Below are 25,135 nucleotides of genomic sequence, written 5' to 3'. Positions count from 1 at the left end.
TTCAAAGGGCTAAATAAATTCCATTGTTTGCCCTGCTTCTGCTTTAGATAAACTCTAGTCCAGGTTTTAGGGGTGCATCCCTATAAGAGGCCCAGACTAGGTTCACTAAGACATGGTTCTGATCAGCCAATCAGGAGCCAGTGCTGGGGGTGTGGGTTAAGCAGCTGGAATACAGCAGAACAGATGGACACAAAGACACACACACACACACACACACACACGCACACACGCGCACACACACACACACACACACACACACACACACACACACACACACATTCACAAATGACTTACAAACATCACCTTATGTTTGTAAATAAATTTTCAAAACGTAAAAACAAACAATATCTACAGTAGTATACCAACAATACTTAGTGACAAAAACGTGTCACGTGTACACCGGCCACAGTTAAAGGGACCGTTCACCCCAAAATAAAAAAACTGTCATCATTTGCTCACCCTCAAGTTGTACCAAGTATGTATACATTTCTTCATTCTGATGAACACAGAAAAATATATTTGGAAGAATGCTTGTAACCAAACAATTCTTGGCCACCATTGACTATAGTAGGAAAAATTACAATGGTAGTCAAAAGTGCCCCAAAACGGTTTGCTTTCTTACATTCTTCAAAATATCTTAATTTTGTGTTCAATATTACAAAGAAATGTATAAAGCAATTTCTGCCAAGAACTGTTTGGTTACAAGCATTCCAAATATCTTATACAGATTTAGAACAACTCGAGGTTGAGTAAATAAAGACAGAATTTTTTTTTTTTTTTTGGGTGAACTGTGCCTTTAAGAGAGAATCAGCATCTCAGTATAGGAACACAATGGAATGCAGTCCACAGCACCTGTTGGTGTGTCTGCAAGCATCGACCTCTTCAATGAAGCTGGATGCACAGAAATTCAACCCTCCTTACAATTTGCCTATTGTCATCCATTCAACCTCCTGTCTTTCAGATCATTCCCTACCCACCCCCTTCTGTCAAACTGTTGGAACTCTTCAGGTGACAAGCCCTTAACTTCTCATAAACCAGCCAAACTGTAAATTTACACAAAACTCTTAAATTCAGCCCTTGTCTGGATGTATGAAGTCAGTGTATCAGGATTACTACCGGATACCCCCCATGCGTCCCTGCAGACCTACTGAAAATACTGCATGTTAGACATAACCGCAACAACACACATAGCTCCACTGTTCTTTGCTTAGACAGTGAAAGAGAGCTGTTTGCTTGGGGTCACAGTAGGGGGCAAACTCTGAATCGAGGTCATTTCCTGTTCTCAATATTTTTTGCTCAGAGCTTGTGGCAGTTAACCACAGTTTAACATTGTGCGCATGAGTTTAAGTGTGAAGGAAAAGTGATGGACAGCGGAGAACTTTTAAAAGTATCGTATCTCTTGCATGCTCAATCTTGCCCTGCCAGATGCCAGAATGACAACAGCACACAAACAGAGACAGATTAGAACACAAGAGTTTTAAACACACCGTTATAGATTCAAGGAAGTCAGCTTTCAGAAAGGAACAGACAAAGTGGGTCTATACTGGTGTGTGTGTGTGCTATAGGGCACAGCACACCTTTGATACTGTGTTCTCTTCCTTTAAAATATTTTCTGCTTTGTGCTTTTTATTATGATTCATTTCAACAAATGATTTTGTGTGTGTGTGTGGTACATTGTCTTTTAAAGAAATGAAAGCATGAAGTTTTGGTCCGGTCTGATTGGTGTCTTATCTATCTGACCTTAACTCTGCTGAATGGGAAGAGTATCAAAAGATCTACTTTACCAAAGGAAAACGAGTAAAACACAAGTAAAAAGATACATGCGAAGTGGAGAGAAGATAAATCTGTGCTAAAAAAAGATTTGTCATTTATCTTTCTATTGACAGCCTGATTCAGCCGCACACGCTTTCTCTGAATGGCCCTTACAAAAGCTGCAAAGGAACAAAAGGACATAACATCACTTACAAGTTTCAAAAGTAGGACACTTTTCAGATAAAGTAAAGAAAAGAAAAGCTTTAAACTTTAGACCAAGCATTTAAAGAACTATAATGACACAAATTTATCAGAACGGCATTTAAAGGTCAATATTTAGAAAGAGTCAAATGGATTCAAATGTTAAATTCATACAAAACATTTTAAAGCTTCCTATAATTTTGTATTTCTACAACTGTCTGAACTGTAACTATTTCTATGTCTCCCAAGCACTTTTGAGAAAGACTGTATTTTCACTTCTCTCAAGGTTTTCAAGGTTAATGGCATCAAATATTTGACTGTTTTTCAGTGAGTTTTGCAGTATCAAAGTAGAATCATATCCACAAGCGTGTATGCTGTTGAAATAATCTTTTACAAAATGTACTTTTGATTGCACAGAAATTCTAAGCAAAATTTATACATATGTGTGGCAGAAGGGGCGTGGTTTAGCGAAGTCTGCAGCGGGAGAGAGAGTGAGGAGACGAGCAGGGATTGAGTGTGGCAGACGAAAAGTACGAACACCTGTGTCTCATTCCAGCAAGTGGCGTGGGGAGGCATAGAGGCAGAGCTGATGGAGGAGAGAGATCGGGACTACTGCTGGTAGACGCGGACGAGGAGAGTGAGCGACAACCCGGAAGCGAGACGGAAAGGACTGAGTTTACGAGTCTGAAAAGGACAGTTAAGATTAGCGCGAGAAGCGCAAGTGTTTTTGTGTTTGAGAATAAAAGGCTTACTTGCCAGCAATAGTCATCCCTGATTCCAGCCTCTTCCTTCCTACTCTGTGTTATTCTTGTTACAATATGTAACCCAGTCTGTAAAAATTATGAAATTATGAGCATCAATGTTTGATTTCAAGCATTAAAGGTCCAGTCTGCGAATTTTAGCGGCATCTAGTGGTGAGGTAGTGAATTGCAACCAACGGCTCACTCCACCGTTCCCTTTTGAAGCACTACGGTGGCTGACAGAGAACTAAGATGTTGTCACATTTTTACTTTTTTGCCGAAGGAGGTAACGTTTTCACGAAACGCGCTCTGTAGAGCAGTTTGTCCGTTTAGGGCTACTGTAGAATCAACATGATGAATTCCATTCAAGGGAACCCGTGGTGTATGTAGATAAAAATAACTCATTCTTAGATAATAAAAACATAAAGCTTCATTATGTAAGGTCTTTACACACCTCTGAAGACATGGTTATGTATATTATATTGCTTTTCTGTCAATAGACCTTCCTTAATATCACACACTGCACCTTTAATTTCACTATGATTTCAATCTTTCACATGACCTTCCTCAGACAATTTTAAAAAGTTATATTTTCACAGAGTGTTCTTTACATTATGTAGGACGAGTTTATGTGTATCACAAAAATACTTTAGCAATATTTTCCTAGACTGGGTCACATATTTTAATGCATCCAAACATAGACATGTCATTGCAAATATGACCTTCTCACAGTACTAACCAACATTCCAACATCTGTACACAAATACACACACACGCACGCACGCACACACACAGTGAGACTGAATCTGAGGAACCGAGAGAGACAGACGTGGTGTGGGACAGAGATATGAGAACTGAACTTGTGGAAAACGCATAAACGACATGAAAGAAAATGGGAAGTTAAAAGAGAGAAACAAGAGGGCAATGTGAGGGTGGAAAGTTGAAGAGTAGGGCGTGCTATCAGATCATTCTTATTCTCACCCTACTCTACAAGAGCACTCTTTCACTAAAACACACTTTACAAGTAGCCTAAACTCTACGCACCCACACACACTTATTTAACAGCCGCAGAGGAAAGCTCTGAGGAAAGAACAAAGGTTGGCATTGGGTCGGTGAAGAGGTATGGATAACATATAATTCATGTGCTCTTCAAAGGGAACCGAGAAAATGAGGTGAGACAAGATAGATGAACAGTCTGATAGTGATTGTCAGGGACCAGGGTCTACTTACATTGACTTCTAACGGCTTTCTGTTTACGCACACATACTGTACACACACACATTCTTATAAAGAAGTAAAACATTACGTTTTTTTTCAAAACAGTGAAGACCACTTTAAGTCCTCAGAAGTAAGTTTTTGACAGGCTTCAATGATTTTTAAGGACATTTTTACAAATGATATGTTGTTGGTTTGACACTGTGTTGCAGACTCTTTTCTAGTTTCAAGGCTGTGAGAATGACCCAACTGAACCATTAGAGAACAATTTGGCAATATCTCCCCTGTGCCAGCAGTGCCCTCTTCTGGAGACCAAAGAGTCTTTACAGAAGTCAATCTCACAGCACACAAAGCAAAAACAGATCTGCACATGCAGAGACATGCATATAAACACACACACCTGCACACTATTATACTGCCCTAAATGTTTATTCAGATTATAAATGTCTTTATGTCTGCCTTTCTACATTCTGTTATGCATCCAAACTGTCATCAAGAGGGGAACACAGTATAAAAAGAAATTAGCCGTTCATGCAGGACACAAGTACTATAATGTGAGAAATTACCTGTGATCCAGGGGATAGAAATGATAGAAGAGATTATTAGAGAGGTGGTTGTTCCAAATCTGTATACATTTCTTTGTTTGGTTGAACACAGAGAAATATATTTGGAACCATTGACTACCATAGTAGGAAAAATCACAATGGTAGTCAACAGCGCCCCAGAACTGTTTGCTTTCCTACATTCTTTAAAATAGCTTCTTTTGTGTTCAACACTACTATGGTAGTCAATGGTGGCCAAGAACTGTTTGGTTACAAGCATTCGTCCAAATATCTTTCTCTGTGATCTTTAGAACAAAGACATTTATACAGATTTAGAACAACTAGAGGGAAAATGATGACAGAATTGTGTCTAAAGTGTCTAAGCACAAGTGTCTAAATCGCCACCTTGTGGGGCTCAAAGGGGCATTCTGAGCATCTATTTGTGATGCAGAAAGTTAAGATCACAAAACCACAAGTTCACATCAATGTAAATACAACAACTTGCATGACACTGATGGTTATTTGAGGGGCAGGAATATCAGCAAAACATCATTTTTTAACTAGTCACATAGTATCACACAGCATTTGGGCTTTAGACCCTTCACAAAAGCATCTGCTGACCTCCATATACAAAAAGATCTGCATGCTGTTTCTACTTGCAAATTATAGGCCGGAAAGGCTCGATTTCATTGGTCGTTCAGACTTCTAAAGGCAAATGTAGTAAAATTGGAAAGCTGGTTTTATACAAGGAGAAAAACAGCCTTCTTAGCTTTTAAGACAATACTGTGGATAATTTACAACGTTTTGTTAAATGGATACAAAAAGCAAAATGTTAAGGCATCCTTTAAAAAGGATGAGACAAAACATCAATTAAGAGGAGACCAGAGGAAGACTACATGGAGTAATCAATATGTAATTTAAAACAAATACATTTTATAATATTTTCTAAATATCAAATCTGTAATGTAGGGATATAAAATAAACAGCTGCAACAGGACTGGAAAGTCATCCAGAGACAGCAATGGGACACGCAACCTTAGGACACAGGTAAGAGGAAGTAGGCTGCTACAAACTGCAATTGTCGGTCCAGTTGAAGTAATAAAACTTTGTGTGAGAAAGAACTTTAATGCCCTCCATATTATGATCACTTAATATTACTAAAAAAGGGAAAAAACAGGTGAAAGTTCAATTAGCATACTCATGCATCACATGCCACTTGACGTCATACTGTACAAATTCATTTCCTGAAAAGTCTTCGACGTGGCAGTTGGTAATCGCAAGAAATCTGTAATATTGGAGTATACTGTAAATTCCTTGTGGGGTTATGATTGTAAAAGGTTAAATAAAGTCAGAATAAAGAGTGTTTTAAAATTCTTAAATACAAAAAAGTAAACAAACGTCTTTAAATTGTTAACTTAATTAAGCGTCCAACATCCTTGGGCATGTTTTCCCATAGAATTTGGAAGTTGTTTGTTTGCCACACAGCTGAAAATATAGAGGTAAGTCTCTGAGTAACATTAAATTATGACACCAGACCGTTTGCTAGTTTTGTGTTTTGATGTGCTAGTGGCCTTGTTTTGGATGCCATTTTGTTTAGTAAAGATGACGGAATGTCCGCCATTCATGATTTGAGTGTTGTGTGATGGTGTGAGTCAGTTGTGAAAATTGTAATAATCAGCTGCTTGACCTAAAAATAAATGTGCAAAATGATATAATAATCATATGATCTGAACATTTTCAAGTATGCCACTATGTATAGTTCCAATAATTATAGAATTCTTCAAATATGCGAACCGGTTACATAATACAAAAAATTGTACTGTGTATGCAAACATTTTGTTGAAGCAAAATAGTTGATGTACTCAGTCGTTCAAAAGTTCAGTTTATGTTTCATATATTTTACATTATTGTAAATGAATAATAATAAATATTTGAAAACACAAAAATTATTGATTGTAATAATAGCATCAGATATTCTAAGGGGTAAATTTCCAATTACAGCCCTCAAACAATTACTATATTAGCAGAAAAAAAACATGTCGATGTAAATGGCATAAATGTTGTGTTTTTGTGTCTTAAAGATTCCTGTCCAGTGTCAGGATGATCCTTATCCATCCAATGCTGTGGTGGTGATTGGGAAGACATCATATCCCTTACGTGTGCGTACCCCTGATATGACTGGCTACTATAAATATGTGTCTAGGTAAGAATTTTAAAAGTATTAAACTGTATGTCATGATACTATGATACCTTCACACAAAGGTTGCATCTGTAACTAAAAACAACATTCAAGCTGCTTCATTCTTTCAATATGTAAACATCATCTAAAACACTTCACATTTTCTTTTGAAGAAATGTGAGAAAAGTTTCACTAGCATTGTTTTAACTATTTTTTAGGGCTGGAGTCATTAATACAGAGAACATTAATGCTGGTAAGATTTTAAACATGCTTGATGTAGTTTCTAAAAAATATTTCTTTACTTTAATTTCACATTTCTTTCTCTTTAAAGCTTATTTATTTAGTGCATCTTGTTGCAATCACACATATATAGTCTGTTCCAATACAGCATGTCTTCAATGGTGGCAATTTACTGACTTTGAGATAACTGTATCTGCTCCAATTAACATTAATGATCTAGCTGAAGTTCACATCTACTAACCTTGCACCTTGTATGGTGAGACATGGTAGTTTTAAACCGATTTAGAATGTAAAATTATCAAATGTAAATTTGGCAGACTATGATAAGATCAATGTACTGAAGATGTTTTCTTGCTGTAGATAATGCCATAGAACCTCATTATGGATGGAAAAGAAACAGGCATCAGCCCCTGGAGAGAGGAGAACTGTAACGGTCCTGTCTGCCCCCTTGTGTTCGCCTGCCAGCTTTCCCCGTGTTTTCACCCCATGGACTCATATTCACTGAGCCTTTAACAGTCACGGACTACACCCCCCCATAATCCTTTGCACCAGTTCATCACCATCTTTGATTACACCCGCAACTGAGACTGATGATTGCACCCACAAATGATCGTCATTCCATGGACTCTTTATATTCCTTGTATTTTGTTCTGTTCAGGGTCAGGTCTTATTGTATTATGTTTGCGCTAGCGGCGACTTTGTACTTACCAGTTGTTTGTGGAGTTACTTACCTGTGGATGTTACCTGTTGTTTGCAGTGGTGGACAGTAACGAAGTAAATTTACCTGAGTACTGTACTTAAGTACACTTTTTTAATATCTGAACTTTACTTGAGTATTATTTTTTTCGGAGTACTTGTACTTTAACTTCACTACATTTGAAAGACAAATATCATACATTTTACTCCACTACATTTATAAAAAGGTCCAAAAGTAGAAAATGGTTTCTAAGCAGCGGGGTTTCCTGCGTGCGCAATTTATCTGGCTTGCGAACTGCCAGGACCTTTTACTGTTGCCAAGAATTTCAGATTTCCTATGCTCGCGGTATTCCGGCAAGCTTTGAATGGCCATTTGGCAGATTTTTTTTAACGCAAATCTGGCAACTCTGGGATCTTTCCCGCTAAACTAATGTAAACGACGGCGCAGCTACACCATTGATAGCGCTCTAAAAAGGCAAATAGAGGAACATGATAAAGTGTGGAGTAATCATCTGTGGGTTACGATCAGTCAAAGATCGTAGAAACATTGTCATGAAAATGATCGGCATAACGGCTAAACGGTAAATAAGCATCACATACACCTTAAGCTACGCATGCGTGTTAACTTCTGATCTGCTGCTATATCATTTAAAGCGATTTGGAAAATGAATGATGTTTTTACTGAAGTAACTATAGTTGAAGTATTCCTGTTGAAATAAAAACAATGGAACCCTGCCCAAAATACAACATAAAATGTAGTGGATTTAATGGGAATTGTACTATGGATACTTGTTGTCTACTTGTATGTGATGGATTCTATTGATGGGATGGTAAATCCTATTGGAATAAAACCCCAAACACACTACAAAGAGGAATTTAATTAAAAAAATCTAATTCTAATTCAATTATTCATTGTTTTTTTTCTGCAGGGGTGGTATTTGCAGTAAAACCACAGTATCCACAAATTTACCATTTTCTATATATAGTAACCATACTCCAATTAATAATCTTTAGTAAAACCACAGCAACTAAAAATACCATAGTTTCATTATATTCATTATTATACTAGCTATAGTTTATGTTTGTAGTTAAATTATGGTAATAAATCCAACAAACACATGGCTTCTACACTTAACTATTTACAAGAATCTTACTACTTACTGGTAAGTTGCTGCTAAAACTGGTAAAGGGAATATACAAAATAAAAGAACACTTCTCATAAATACATATAGGCCTAGGGGGCTAATGAGGATAATTAGGCTAAATGATCATACAGGATTATATCTAAACTAAACATATATGTGCTAAACATATAAAGCTCTTAAAGGAGTTGCTCACTGCAAAATTTGCCTCCATTGACTTTCCATAGTAGGAATAAAAATGACTATGGAAAGTCAATGGGGGCAAATTTTGAAGTGAACTACTCCTTTAATACCACCGATACTGTGAGCTACTCAGTGTATTCAGTAGGTTGCTTCAGAGGCATAAGGTATACGACAATAAAACAATGCACAACTGACATAAAGGACATTTACTTTTAATACTTGAGTACTTTTAAAAGCACGTACTTCTGTACTTTTACTTAAGTAAGAATCTGTCTTTACAACTTTTACTTGTAGTGGAGTAATATTTGACCAGTAGTATCCGTACTTTCACTCAAGTAAGGAAGTTGTGTACTTCGTCCACCTCTGGTTGTTTGTGGAATTACTTACCTGATGTTACCTGTTGTTTGTGGAATTACTTGCCTGTCCTCTGTTCACCTATCCCCTGCAATAAACTATCACCAGTTTCCTGTGTGGCATCGTCCTTCCTTCCGTCTGTTTGTGAAGTGTTACAAGAACGTTATGAGGAATAAAATAATTTGTCTCTGAAGGAGAAAAAGAAAAAACCTGGAAAAAGTTATTGCTTTTTAAAGTATTAAATGTTTTAGCTCATAAAGCACTTACTGTATGTTTTGCTTTAATAGAATGTTACAATAAAAGCTAGTTTGCATGTAATGTGTTAGTGTATGTGTGTGCCTAAAGAGAAAAAAGACAATAACCCAAAATACAATGACACATTCACAGTAGCAGCTGACCCAGTTTTCCCTGAAATCATTTGGAGGATGTAGAGGATGTGTCAACAACATGTTTAGGTGTTCAAACCTTCCGTTTAAAAACAGCTTCATACTAGAAGAAAAATGTATCCATGGTAAACGGCAAACAAAAGTTAAGAAACCGGTTACACTGCATGCGGCGCGGCGAGATGCGACCCGACGAGACAACAGAACGCATTAATACCCATTATAATTTTACATTTTGTCCGGATGTTGCGCGCCAATTTCAGCCAAGCTCATGTTAGCCAACAGCCACAAAAATCTATTATCACATGCTTGGAAAGCAAACCTTTTTTATTTGCAAGATCCCACACTGTCTTTCACTGGTTTGACCCCTCTGTAAAAACATTAGGATGATAAAAAGCTGACACTTTTCAACAATAAACTGCACGTGTGCAATTTCTGAACATATATCATGAAGAAACGATGATCAAACGCAATTAAGGTTTAAGGTTAAGGGATAGTTCACCCAAAAATGAAAATTCTGTCATCATTTACTCACCCAAAAGTATTGGTAGTGACATAAATTTTGTGTTTTGCTAAGTTTGCTGCTTCTGTATTTGTAGATTGTTTTGCCACATGTTTCTATGGTATACTGGATATTAGTGCTGGGCCTTGTTTTTCATAACCTTTGCAATTCGCTGGATATTGGCTTCTGTGCCAAATCCTGACTGATGGCAACCATTTCTTGCCTTATCTTGCTGAGTTGATCACAAATTGTGTGCTTCTGCTCATCCACTCGCTTTTTGAAGATTGAGGTTTTTCATATGGGATTGACATCTGGGGAGTTGCTTTTTTTTGCAATTAATTAAAATGTGTCTGATCACTCCACATAATAATCTATAAACAACGTGAATGAACACCACAACAGCCTAAGCATAAACTTTGCAAAACACAGCATTTATGTCACTGCCACTACTTTTGGCCACGACTGTAGGTTGTTCCAAACCTGTATCAATGTGTTTGTTCTGCTTAACACAGAGGAAGATATTTGGAAGAATGTCAGTAATAAAACCGAACTCATCCCCCATTGACTCCCATAGGGAAAATAAATACTATGGCAGTTAATGGGAGATGAGATCTGATTGATGACAAATGATTAGAGAATTTTCATTTTTGAGTGAACTATCCCTTTAACTATAACATGGATGCATCTACAAAAAAAAAAAACTTAAAAAAAAGAAAATAAAAACGATTAGAGGAAGAGGCATAATTATACACATTGAGCTACAGCCTTATACATTTCAAATGCACATGCCTTTTGTTAGTATCTTTGAAATTGTAATTGCTTATCCTCTTCGCGCACAGCAAATCAGACACTCTTTTATCTTACGTTTTGACTGTCTTGAGGTCGAGAGCTCTGTCTTTGATGATCACATATCAATACTGTGCTTCTGACAGATTGTTATGCAACACCTTGCACACGTGTTCACATACACAAGCTCACATGCACATGTAATTGCAGTACAACATACGCATATACGCAGCGAAAGATGAAGAGTCTTATTCATACTGTATGCACATGCACAGACCCATTTATGGGAATTGAAGAAAAGGAGAGAACAAATAAATGAACACATAATAAATACCTAAGTAGTATCAGAGGTTTTTTGTCAATTTAGTAAAAATTGGGGGATTTGGTATAAGATAATGCTTTATGCATATGCTATATATATTTATAACTATACTTTATAGACAGTTTGGGCTTTTTCCATGCTGTCTGTCAGCAGAAATCAAAAGGCAGTTAACATATGTACTGTAATGTTTATAAATGTGATAATTAAGTTTCAAGTGCACTTAAAACAGGTGTGTTGCAATATAAATTATGCAACTTGAAATTGTACACAACAATAAAATGAATGAATAGAAGAACTAGCTAGGTCATGAGATTATGACCAGCACGTCACATGCCCAATGATAGACAAAAAAAGAGACAAAAAAGAGGTGCGTTCTGACAAAATAAACAAATATGATCCTCTCCTTCTGGAGCTCCACACACAGCTCTGACCTCAAACATTGTAGGTGGTCTGCAATGCGTTTCAGACTCTCTTACCAAAAAATAGAGGCATTGTGGATAACAAAATGATATTGAATCATAACGACATCATTTGCATCAGAATGCTTTTACAAGCCTCTTAAAAACAATACAGTATGAAAGTGTCTTCATATGATGTAGACAAAGAGTTTATCTGTAAGATGTTGTTCATCACAGACAGTATCTTGAATAAATATTCATATACAGCTTCCACTCAGTAATACTGTACATCACAGGGAATTCAAAGCCTTGATGTCTTGCAAGTTATTTTAAAGTAACATTCATCCATCCACATATAAATATTTCACCTTGATGTATTAAAAAGAGATTTAAGAAGACCCTAAAAGACTTATGAACAGATTGCAAATAACAAAAACTTCACAGCTCTTTACATACCACAGCTCTCTGTGTATGCCTGTATCCCTGTGTGTTCAGGGGGAACAATTGGAAATGATACACATTCTTTACTCTTCCTGTTGTGACCTGACACATTTTGTGCGTCTAAATTACCTACCATATTTTGACGAACACTGAGGTCCTGTGTTAATATTAGTCCCGTGTGAATTGGCATCAATGTGATTTGGCAGGCTCATATATCATTTTTCAAGGTTTTATCCACCGGTTGCGAATAATGGAGGCTGTGTAAAAGTGTTTTGATATTATTTCGATGCTGGGTCATATGCATACCTGCCAACACTGTCGTTTTGGGCTTTATTATACACCATACAAATATAGGCTATACAAACTATAGGCAAAGCCTTGACATCATATCCAAGAAATAAGTCCATAATTTGAGTAAAATCACAGGCTTCACTTATCCCGTGCAAATGCGCCACATGAAATACAGATGTGGGGAGGTAATTTCTAAATCACACGAGGTCCCCAGATAATACTAATCCCGTGCGAATAGGGCTTAAGAATGTAAGCATATATTTGACAGTGATGCTTTTAGAAATGAATAAATGTGGGTATACGTTAGACGAGCGTAAGTGATATTCTAATCAACCTTAAATTGTTGAAGTTATAGTACAAACACTCCTTGAGGAACAACAGATTAAATTGTCTCGTCTGTGTCCTGATAAGTCATTATTCAGTCAGAAACATGTGTCGAGTGGCAAGTGTATTTGTGGAGGAGAATGAAACTAAGCATTAATGTCTTTTCCTGTTTTGTTCATGGACAAACATGAAGGGCATTGTGTGTCTGTGTGTGTGTGGATGCCAGGGCTCGGGGTCAAAGTGTCAAACACACGTCACTAACAGCATGACACATCACAGCAACTATCAGAGGTTTCCTCAGCCTCCCTCGCTTACACACTCATGTGCTGTTGCCATGACAACGGCAAACAATCTACACTTGAGCTGCTGGGGGAACTTTGTAGAAAGTCCCTAGTTTTTTGGTCAAATAGATTTTCTTTATAACAAGAAGTTGAAATGCATTTGGAGATCTCAGAGCATGTGATCTGTTAAAAACACAAAAAAGTCTGTCATCATTCTCTCTGCTGTGTATGTGTGACAGCAGTCGTAATGACTGATCTTTTATAATAGCTCTGTGTCAACTGCACTTCATTAATAGATGTGTTTCAGGAAATGATCAGATGACCAAGTCATTTTCAGTAACGCAAAAAGAACAATTAGCAGCCTGTTTTACACACACACGGCTTGTGTTTTGCAACGTTAGCGAGGCAAGTTTTAACACAATACAGCAAAAAGTCATGAAATGTCAACCCACAGTGACACTAGAATGAGTGGAATGCCCCTATTTTTTATTGATACACCCCTAGGTGAGATAAGACTTGACCAAAAAGAAAACTACTTTTACTTTTTATCTAGTAGTACAGTTTATGTCAATCACAAAAAGACTCTTTCATCAAAAACTTAAATTGAACATCATGTCATCACCACACATTTTCCCTCTATAGAAAAAGCAACTTTAACATTTTGATATTTTCTTTTTTTTACATAGGACAAGTCATGGTGGGCAGGTTATGAAGAAATGATCTGCAGAAGGTGTGAATCAACTAAACCAAACTTGGTTATGTTAAAGGGGTAGGTCACCCAAAATGAATATCCTGTCCTTATTTAGTCTCACTCGTGTTGTTTAAAACCTGATTTTCTTCTGTTAAAGAAGAAAGGTTTCGTGTCTATACAATGGAAGGCAATGGGGGCGGGTGTTGTTTGGTTACCAACGTTCTTCAAAATATCTCCTTTTGTGTTCTGTAAAAGAAAGAAAGTCGTACATGGTATGACATGAGGGTGAATAAATGATGCAAGAATTTTCCTTTTTGGCCCTTTAATGCATGATTTCTGCCACACTCTAACATTGTGGATTAAATTGTTCCTTACAATAATTCTCAGTAAAAAAAACGACTAAACATTATCAAAGATACTCTACCAATTTTTCATTGTGCCAATCTATTGCATGGTCCTGTCCTCACAAATGAAATGCTTACAGACACAGTCCAAACTTCGAGACTGGGTACAAGTGTCAGGGGGAAAAAACTGTAAGAATTACATCTAACTTGTTTAATTTGCTCAGGCTCTATGGATTTATCACTTGTGGCAACAATCTGTTCCAACAGGTGCTCCTTTAAACTTACAAAACTTTAACTGAGCCAACGGAAAGTTTTAGATGCAAAAAGCACTAGAAAAGTTTAAATTGGAGAGGTCTGAAATTATTCGGGTTGAGCTATGACTGACTGAAGCAAAGCAGGAAAAAAACATTCCGAGAGAGGGATGAGAGAGATTCGCAGACGAGAGAAAAGATTGTTTGTGTAGTATGACAAGTGAAAAATGCAGTTAACATTCCACAGGTAGAGTCCCAGCGGAATAAACCCACCGTGTGTGTATGTCATAACATATGTGGGAACACTGAAAAAGCATTAGAGACTCTGTTTATCAATTTAAATGAGAATCTATTATCAATTGTTACTTTCTATTTTTAATTCATCTCCCTAATTCGGAATAATATGACTGACCGTGGCGTGGATATTGTCCTACTATAGCTGCGACAGCAGCATCGTGCTGGGGAGACTGGGTCTTTTACTTCCCGTCTGTCGCCTTCATTTTATTCTGGTAAGGATTAGCTGTTTGACAACTGTCGGTCATATCAGGATATTAAGTTCACAAGATCTCCAGTACTTGAGGACATGCACCACGCAAAGGAATTCCGCATCAAAAGAGTACCACAACGCCATTCATTCATCGCTCCTTGATCACCACCTACAGTCCGGTACTGTCTGAATTTGAGCATTCCCAAAAAGCACAGTTGCAGGGAAGGGGCAGTACAGGGCCCCCGGTGCAGTGACCCCTGCTAATCCCTGAGCTCTCCAGGCCCACTTCCTTCCCTCCAGCTGCAGACTCACTCCCTGCTTCAGGCTATTAATAGAGCAACAATGATCCATGAATACAGTACTGCATGGAGTGCCCTCCAACCGAGGACATGGATTTGGAACACAAGAGTGGTGGATTAAAGACGGATAAGGATTCACACCTTTTCACACATGTTGGGTGTTCACACGCATGTACACGTGGTCAAGGGTGGTCTCTATTTTAGATGTACAGAAAGCAGCAGTATATAGAATGCATTCGTGTTCATGACACTCACATTTGGCACAGACTGTTACGGGAACAATATGTGATTGTAAAAGGAAATCGCTGTTTGATGCAGAGCTGTGGTTGGTTTATTACATTGGTTTTTATAGATTGACAGGTCTAGTTGTAATGGAGTTGGTGTGAAAAAGTCAAAAATAAGTAGACGTGAACTTTCTATACTGACCAAAGAGGAGTTTATCATATATTATAATTTTGGGTAAAGGCATTCGTTTCTGTACTAGAAATAAAAGATGATAATACATAAACACAAGGCATTGATAAAAGTCCCCTCTCACTGTGCCGTGTTTGCTATGACTACAAAAATATACATTAAATCTATAAACTATATTAAAAATAAAATCAGATTTCATAGCGTTCATAGAAAACAGTCAGCATGTTAGAGTTCTTCAGATAATGTGGGAAGTTCTGGCAAGTTTTCACCTGTCCACACACACACACACACTGTCACCAGCAGAAGAGTGAAAATGAATCCCTTACCTCTAAACACTGTATAAAAGACCTCACACCATCCCGTTTAACAGCACATGGTGAGCCAACAGTTCACGTGCAGATGAAGTTCTGTTATATCCAAACTCTCTTCCTTTCTTTTCCTCCCTTTTTCTTTAACACACTCTCTTTTCCTCCCTTTGTAGTGGGAGTAGGAGGTATGTGTGTGTGAGAGCGGGAGAGAGTGAGAGCGTGTGTATGTTAGCGCTAGACTCCGGCAGGGGCATTGACTGCAGACAGAGTTCAGACCCTCCCCTTCACAAAAGATCTAAGCCATGCAAGCAAACAGAGCGAGCGAGGGAGAGAGAGAGATGCGTGAAAGAGAGTTTTGTAGTTTCTTCATTAAGAACTAAAATAAAATTTCAAGGAAGACTTTTCCTATAAAACTTCCCCATGTACTTTCATTAGTCATTCAGTCATTATGTAAGACTGTGTACATGTCTGTTTGTAAGAGGAGTAAGACTCGTATTTCCCTTTCCTGCTGTTCTTCTCATTCTATAGATGACACACAAACATACACGTGTACGCCTGCGCACGGCTGTGTTAGGGAATGCCGTTGTTCTTTGACGCCCTCAGGGCAGAGAGAGGGCGGGGTCAAGAGCAGGGAAAGCTAAATTCCAGACGGATATTGAACCAATCAGAAATCAGGTTGCGGTTGAGAAGGCAAAGACATCAGGACTTCTACTACAGCCAAGAAAACAGAAACAGAAGACTAGAAGCAGAAGTTAAACTGATCTTGCATTAAAAGAAATCATTACACTCACTTCTATGTGAGGGAGACATAAAAAGTTCCTAGCATCCTAGAATATAATTAAATATTAAAGACGGAGTCAAATGTAAAAGTTTAAGGATTTGTCATTGAAAACCCATAGGGATCAATATTGGGGAAGACGTGCTTGTGCTTACAGCCCTCAACACAAATATTCAGTGTCTCGTATTTCCTCTGTCTTTCACCGACTGGAAGAAACATTTGTCAATGAAAACAACTGAGGCATCTCCATCACTCGCCCTTCCTCCGACCAGACCTGTCAACACTGAGAAAGAGAGTGACATTTAATATGAATTTAAATGTATTTTAAATTGAGAGCTATTTTTAAAAGGTGTAAAAATCCCTTTCTTCCACATACCTCTCTCTAGATTTCTCCCTTAGAATACAATTTATACTACTTCATACTGACAGATAAGTTTAAATCCAAAACAAAACAGAGCCCTTCTGCAAAGAAAATATATTTTCCTATATACAGTATTAACTGCTATTATAGTAAATAATTTCATATATATTTGAAAGAACATATTTTTATATTACAATATTTCAATATTGAAGCAAGGTAATGGTACTTTTCCAATATACGTACGCACGGGTGGAAATGTAATACTTAAAGGCGGGGTGTCCGATTTCTCTTAGCCGTTGTTGATGTTCAAGTCACCAAAACAAACACACCCCTACCCCCATCTTTCGCTTTCGTCGGCGCTCGGCTCGGCTAATGTCCGTCCTGTGCACCTTACTGCTGATTGGCTACAAGGTTGTTTTGGTACTCGGCCCGACTCAGTTGTCTAAAGCGTAATTCGGAAATCGGTTACCCTGCCTTTAATAATCACCTTATATTTTTCAGTTTATTCCCATATATTTTTGTTTCATAATATAAATGGCTTAAATACCTAATCTGACTTGAATGTAAAAAATGTTTAATTTTACCGAATTTTACTGTTTTGTGTTTTTTAAATAAAGTAAACAAACGTAAAACTACAGAAAAAGACAGCAAATTTACAAGAAAAATGGGAACTTTTAATTTTACGGGAGAAAAACTGTTCTTTACAGTTTATTTCTGGCGTCCCAGCTGCCAGAAAATTCCCGTTTTCCAGGATTTTTTTACAGTGTGGTCAATCACAGAGTTCTATAGTCTGATTTTTTATATAATGAGTTCTAAACTGTAAGTATGGCAACCACAATTTCTTGTTCTACTTTGTTCTCACAAATCAAAAAACTTTCAATTTCAATTCCATTTAATTATCAATATAACAACAGCGTTTCTAACAACATAAAACTGGGTTATGGTGCATTCCCGAGGATCCTCTTCATACTCTCATTCAGTTGCATTCTTCATCCTTCCACACTAACAAGCTGTGCACTCATCACTAATAATCAGGCCTTTCCTCTGGATCTGGAGATTTTCATGTTTTGCTGTCAGGGTGAGAACCGCATGCTGGGTAAACACTGTATAAACCTCATGTATAATCAGGACTCTGATGACACTGAAGCAATGCATGTGAAGTTAATGAACATCTAACCATTGCCGTCTACCACTGACAAGAGTTCACACTATAGTACTTCATACAGCGGCAACGGCAACCTTTTTAATACACTCCCTTAGTTATTGAAGACTGAAATTTGATCAAGCGCCATATTTATGCCAAGCACTATAATTAAGCGGCTTACAGCTTTTATAAACCCAACTATAACTAGTCAAGATAGCATTGCTTATTGCAATCTGAAATAAAAAAATTAAAATCTCTCTCACTTAAGTAACAACAAATTGAATCGACCAAGGCAATAACACATTTATTTCATTAAAGTGATAGTTCACACAAAAATGAAAATTCTGTCATAATTTACTCAATTTATCTTCATTTCAAACCTGTCTGGCTTTCTTTCTTCTGCATTAAACAAAAGAAGATATTCTTTTAAATGTTGGTAAGCAAACAACAGAGGTACCCATTGACTTGCATTGGTTTCAGAATCAGATTTTTGTGTCCATGCAATAGAAGTGAATGGGTAGCGCCTTTGTTCGGTTACCAACGTTCTTTAAAATATCTTCTTTAGTGCACTGCGAAAGAAAAAAGTCATACAGGTTTGAAACGACAAGAGGGTGAGTAAATGATGACAGAATTTCCACTTTTTGGTAAACTATTCCTTTAAGAAAACCTGAAAAAAACTGTGTGGGTGCATTTGTGTATGCATGATTGTAGATAGTACGGAATAAAGGCCATTGCACATTGAGTCCGAAATTTTCGTCCGAAATTTCCGCACGTTAAAAAATAAATACAACCTCACGTTATGTCAATCACATTTACACACTGCCTAATATCACACTGATATTTTCGTCCGTCATAAAAAAATTCGGACCGGGTTCGATTTGCTGCGTTTTTCGCATCCGTCAAGCATTTTGAGTGGCCTTTTTTAACCATTCAGAGACACCGCACAAACGAGAGCCAAATACGAAAAAACGCATACGAACTGTCGGACTTTCGGATTGTATGTGCAAAGACCTTAAGTGTGATGTGAATCATACTGCAATCAGTATGTACTGGGTAAACAGGACATTTTAGAAAACCTTAATTTCGATAAAGTTCCTTTAAAAAAAAACCAATCCTAATGTCACTTTCTGTTCACAGAACAATCAAGAACAGAAAAATCAGAACAAGAAACGTCTAAGATCACTTTTCAACTCGGATGCTCCACAAAAGCACACATCACTGACTGTACTATTCTTTAGCCCAGAGTCTTTCACTGGAAACTGTCCTCCAATACAATAGTAGGAATGAAGGTTTTTGAGAGTCCTTCCGCAGCCTCTGCCCTGAGGAAGAATGTCAACAGCTGTCACCACGGAGACAAATCCTCCCTGTGCGTGACCCACGGGAGGAGTGGGTTGAGCACGTGTGAGAAAGGCCAGGCCTCCTCTCAAGTGCCTGTTCTGGAAGAGTCCACCCACAGGCTGAAAAATGGCAGAGCACCTGCATTCCCGCCTGGAACCGCACAAGTGTAACATTCCAATGTCTGAGACTCCTATATTTACCACCTGGGAGACGGAAAGAGGAATCGCCCTCCAAAAGCTGGACGTCTGGCTTAAAGACCCTCTTTAAACAACTCTAGCAATAAAAGCTTATGATAGATGCTCGACATGGTTAAAAACATTTAAAAAAAAACTTTTATGAGATCACATCCTTGCATACAGTGAACTTCTCAAACATTGATCACCATCCACCCCGCTCTGCATGTTCACCAATCAAACAAGAAAGGAAAAGAGGTCAGATGAAAGGAGGATTAGAGTCTGTGTGTTTGCCGTTTGCAAAAGTGATTAGCTCCTCATCTGGAAAACGCTTACCAGTCATACATGTTCCTTTCACCAGAATCCAAATCAGCACTTTTTATACCTCTAAACAAAAGCGTCCTTGCAGGCCTTTTGTTCTCAACATGTACGACGGATTGGGTTGGAATTTGTAGTCCCTTGCAGCTATGCAATTTTTGAAAGCATGCAAACAAAACTACCAAGCTTGACTTGCAGAACTACAAAGCACAGAGACAAAATATAACAAGGGATACAAAATCTATCTAATATATGCAAACAGTAATAGATGTTGCAACATGTCATTTTAATGGGTTACATAAAGTCTTTTATTTAGTTTTGTGACCACTGAGATAAAATGAAATTGAAGCTATAAGGAAAACAATACTTCTGACTTTTCACATTATTCACATATTTTCTTTAATTTTTTTCAACAAAATTGTCATTTTTTCCACAAAAGGGATCTCCTATGAACTCTCACATCATATGCAGAAACTGGCACAGCAGGATTCCTAACAAACAAACTAAAATCATAGCGCTCAGATCTAAACCCCTTCACATAAAAGACACTGAGAATATCATATTTTCATCTTTACCGTTCTGCAACAAACATATGTTTAAACTCAGTCCAGTTGAGTTTTATTGGCATACCTTATTTATTTGCTATGAAAATAAAAACGATCTGACAATATCTTATATCCGAAGTACGTCAGATAGAACACTGGAACACTGAGGTGGCTTATACATTCTAAATCATTGACATCTAATGCTGCGTTCACACCAAACGCGAATTAAGCGATTTGTGCGAGTAAATTACATACAGAGTCAATGTAAAGATGGGAATAGACACAAACTCGCGACGAGAATCAAGCCGGCGTGAACGCGCGTCTTCCGTGCAAGTTATAAAAATTTCAACTTGAGCGAGAAGACACTCCCGGTTGCGCAATGTATTATGCGTCACTAGCATAAAAATAACAAACTATCCCGCTAGTAATATAGAGTGAGGAATGTGATGCTTCACGTTTGGTGTGAACACAGCATTCAAGACATCTGACAGAAACGTCTCAGAGTCGTACTGCAGATGAGCAAACAATAACAAAATAAGCTTTGAAGATGTAAATGCAGACATCAAATAGACGTCTCCGAGATGTATGTGTGCTATCAGGGGCATTGTAGCAAAAGTTATGCGTTTTTTAAAGGAAACACATTAGTATAAAAATCATTAGTATAAAAAGTTATGGTTACACTTTATTTTACAGTGCCCATGTTACAGTGTAATTATACATTTAAGTACTGAATAATAAAAATAAACTTGTACTTATAGGATTAGGGTTTGGTTCAGGGTTAATTACATGTAACTATGCATAATTCATAGTAAATACTACAGTAAATACATGTAACGTGTAACAAGGGCACCGTAAAATAAAGTGTTACCAAAGTGATTTTACTGCTCTTTTATTTTAACAATGCTTTCATAAAACTTACAAAAAATCTTAAAAATCCTCAAATTATTATTTATTCTCCATGATTACTATTCTAAACCGATATATTGGATGTTTCATAGTTTTAAGAAGTGTCCTTCGCGCAATCATTAATTTAAAACATGAACTGATTATTTTGGTGCTTCAATAATCTTAGCAATCTGATCCACTATTTGATTCTTTCATGGAGTTCTTATTCTTCAGAAATGAATGCTACTTTGCATAAATGGAAGGTTGCCCAGACTGAGATTAGATATGTTTTTGAAGAGGAATGTGATAGCACTGTCACATTCAAGCAGAGAAGTGTTGATTAAACCTTTTTTTCTCACTCTTTCACTCTCTCTCTCGCTCCCTCACTCTATCAGCTTATTACTAAGCAACATCGCAAAATTTTTTGTTTCACACAGATTTTTGAGGTATATTTTTATATATAATATACATACAAAAGCGTTTGGCAGTGCAGATGAACACATACACGTGCATCGATGCATAATGATGGACATATGGACACATAAAAATAACTCTGAAAGTTTGTTTCAAGTACCCGCAGACTTGGCACAGACATAAAGACATTGCTGCTGGACAAGCAGATGGTGGCAATGTTTCCCCGGGCGTCTTAACAGAGCTTATTAAGGCCCTAGCAAGAGCTGAACAATTCAACATCAAACTTTATCTGTTCTCTTGGGTTTCCATGACGACGCCCCCCTTTGAGACGTCGGAACTCCAGAGTAGAGAAGTCTCATAAAACTCTCATACGCACAAACACCCTAAAGATAAAACTACAGACAAAAGATAATATAAAGACATTCTTCTCAAGATATTCAATTTGATGAAAGCGCTCGCACACTACCACACACCCAGACACACACACACACTTTAGTCTAATAATTAGAGAGACCTCTGGTGTCAAAGCAGACAGAATGTAGCTCCCACAGGCCAGAAGGGAGTCAAAAAGAAAGAGGAATGGGATTAGAGAGAGAGAGAGAGAGAGAGAGAGAGAGAGAGAGAGAGAGAGAGAGAGAGAGAGAGAGAGAGAGAGAGAGAATGACTAAGAATGATTTTCTTGTTTATCACTTTGTGAAAAACTGTAGTAATTCCCCCTCTCCTGCTCCACTTTCCTCTCTCACCTCCTCTTCACTCAAACAGAAAGAAAAAGTGAAGTAGGACGAAAAGCATCCAGACCTATTTCCATCTCAATAAGGGGCCAGGGATCTCTCCAGAAATGACCTTTTTCATCTCCCAAAACACCTTGAATCTGTGTCTATAAACTCTGACTCTTTGATTTATATTCTAGCAAACTCCCAAAACCTGACAAATTTACATTAGAAGAGACATACATGCTGCTTTTACAATCTATTTCTGTTTAAGCACCCTTATTTTTAAGATTGTATGCACATCTATGGAATTTTGAATTAATCTTAACAATTGTTGACAACGTACTGTACAGTTAGTCTAGTAAGCTACATTACCTGTCAGAAGATCTACTTTTAAGATCTACATTAGACCTACTTTCATTCAGATTTATGTAGTGCAGGTTATATGCCATTATTGTCACTTCTGTTTTGTATAGCAATAAACGCAAGTCCTTTCATTTCAGTGACTTGATCAGGATAGGATTTTGTCTATTGCTAACTGGTACTACATCTGAGTATATATAGTGTATACTGTACGATAGGTCTCAAAGGGGATTAAGAATGCAGTATAAACAAGTTCCTGTAGATAAGTAATGAGACTTTAAAAGCATAGAATTAGCACCCTGCTTACATGTATATGTTAAATAACAGAGACATGATTAGATGTCCTTGGGTGGCAGAGGAGACAAGTATTTAAATGATGTTTATGTTTTTCATCAGTCTTTCTGCTCACTCTCTTATCTGTAATTACATTCTCTTACAATCATATCCTCTATATCAGATGTGGTTCTCCACTTTACCTGCAGTAGATGACAGAAGATATAAGCAAGACTCCACAGTATGAAATGCTTCTTACATTAACTTCCATAATTGCTTTCGATTGTACACAGATATGAACGGTTTTGGCTCTTTATCTAATCCTGAAGCTTTTAATTCCCTCTTTTAAAATAAAAATGAAACATTCAAATACTATTTGCAATACATACTGTTTATGGCTGCCTCATGAAGTTCTATGAATGTGTCTAGCAATAAAGGTTTAAAGGCTTTAAATGAACATCAATTGCATTACAACGGTTGTTTGGGTTTGATTAACAAAAATGTTTTATGTAATATTTAAGTATTTTAACTTATTCATTTTTTCAACAGCGTGCACATTTGTAGTAATGCGTTTCCATGGCAGAGGACGAAATTATAGGAGGGCATACTCCACCAGGGGAGGACCGTTCTACTGTGTCATTTGAGGCTATATTTTGGGATATTTTGAAGTTTGGCCTGTGTGTATGTTAAGCTCAACTACTGTGTGATGAATTCCTTTGGCGTGTAAGACTTGTTCTTTCTGTCTGTATTCATATGCATGCATGTTATTACCACTCTATCTGCAGTCTCCCTTTGTAATCTTTCTATATCTCTCTTTGTCCAGTGTACCAGCCCAGTTGGACCTTGAACGTCCCATTTCTAAAATATTTTAGTGCTTGACTCATTCAGCTAACCACATTCTTCCAGACAAAAGCGCAAATGTTCCTCTCTGTAAACCAGCAGTTCTGCACCACACTCTCTGCATACAGACAATGGAACATACTCAAATAATGGTTCTTTCAGAGAAGATTGAAATACGGGAGTGGAAAGGTGAGAGAGTGTGAGATAAAAAGCATCAAATCAAACCAGAAGCTATAAGAACAAGCTTATTAGACATGGACAGACAGAGAAAAAGATGCAAAGTTTTGGCAACATTAGGATCATTATAAAACCAGATAAATACCTGCAACTTAGCTAGTCTATTTGTACTCATTTGACTAACTTATTCTGATCAAAAGGTCTTAGTCCACAAACAGCTACACAGAACACAAAAGAGCAGTGTGATAATGTCTCTATTATGAATAAAATAAAACCACTCGCAAAGCAAGCAAAACATACAGTACAATTCAGCAGGTTGTGATTTCCTTACTTCCTATTTAGTGCCAAACCTATAGCAAACCTTAACAAATTAATTGATCAAGTGACAAAACACAAACACAAAACGCTCAGATAATATACTGTATATGTAAAATATCTATGCTCTTATTCCAATATGTTAAACCTCAATCTGACTTAATCTTGCAAATTAAAGCGCTTTTTTTGTTCTCAATATGCATTGGACAGCCAATGAAAGGACTTTCTGCGAGTAAAAACTTACCAGAATGACCCTCCGATTCAGGGCTTGTCACAGACTCCATAACCTCACAGATGCTGAACTGCAGTCCAACAACTGAAAACAGTGCCGAAAACAGGCGAGAGAGAGAGAGAGAGAGAGAGAGAGAGAGAGAGAGAGAGAGAGAGAGTATTCCTTCACTCTGAGTGTGGAGGACCAAACTGTGCCCCAACTGTTGTTCTATGTTTGTTTGAGAAAGAGAAACAGCGGGAAAGAGACAGAGCGGGAGAGAGAGAATGGAGGAATGCGATGTGAATGTTGATCACCTATTCCACTAAGTCCCATTCTCTCTTCTGCTCCTACTTCTCAGTTCTTAAAGACGCAGTGGCATTTATAATAAATCATGCGTTGACAATGACATTAACTCAGATCTTTACTGAAATTTAAGTGGGATTTGGCATAGAGTAGCTAGAGCTCCATACTGCAATATTAGCCCATATTATGAACATTAAATGGGCTGCTGTTCATCAGTCACA

The 25,135-nt window shown here is 37.4% G+C and overlaps 1 protein-coding gene and 1 long non-coding RNA gene across 4 annotated transcripts in view; one reads left to right on the top strand and one right to left on the bottom strand.

Moving 5' to 3' along the window:
* Positions 1–25,135, bottom strand: part of dab2ipb (DAB2 interacting protein b) — a 147,680-nt gene that overhangs the window by 80,007 nt on the left and 42,538 nt on the right. Inside the window, exon 1 of one of the 3 annotated variants that reach the window (XM_057349243.1) lies at positions 24,645–24,735. The exons of 1 other annotated variant lie outside the window; for it this stretch is intronic. In XM_057349243.1, the coding sequence (XP_057205226.1) occupies positions 24,645–24,684 (40 nt within the window). In that variant the 5' untranslated portion in view covers positions 24,685–24,735. Of the gene's footprint in view, positions 1–15,784; positions 15,913–24,644; positions 24,736–25,135 lie in introns of those variants that run through there. One more of the 3 variants, XM_057349262.1, reaches the window with a different exon arrangement.
* On the top strand, positions 6,564–7,599 carry LOC130563627 (uncharacterized). The gene is made up of 3 exons (XR_008964140.1): positions 6,564–6,653; positions 6,848–6,882; positions 7,230–7,599. It is a non-coding gene; the product is annotated as an uncharacterized LOC130563627 (long non-coding RNA).

The sequence above is a fragment of the Triplophysa rosa genome, linkage group LG2 (genome assembly GCF_024868665.1).
Source record: "Triplophysa rosa linkage group LG2, Trosa_1v2, whole genome shotgun sequence".
NCBI classification, from domain to species: domain Eukaryota; kingdom Metazoa; phylum Chordata; class Actinopteri; order Cypriniformes; family Nemacheilidae; genus Triplophysa; species Triplophysa rosa.
Note: the sequence above shows the minus strand (reverse complement) of the source record. Positions and strands in the feature narration are given on the sequence as shown.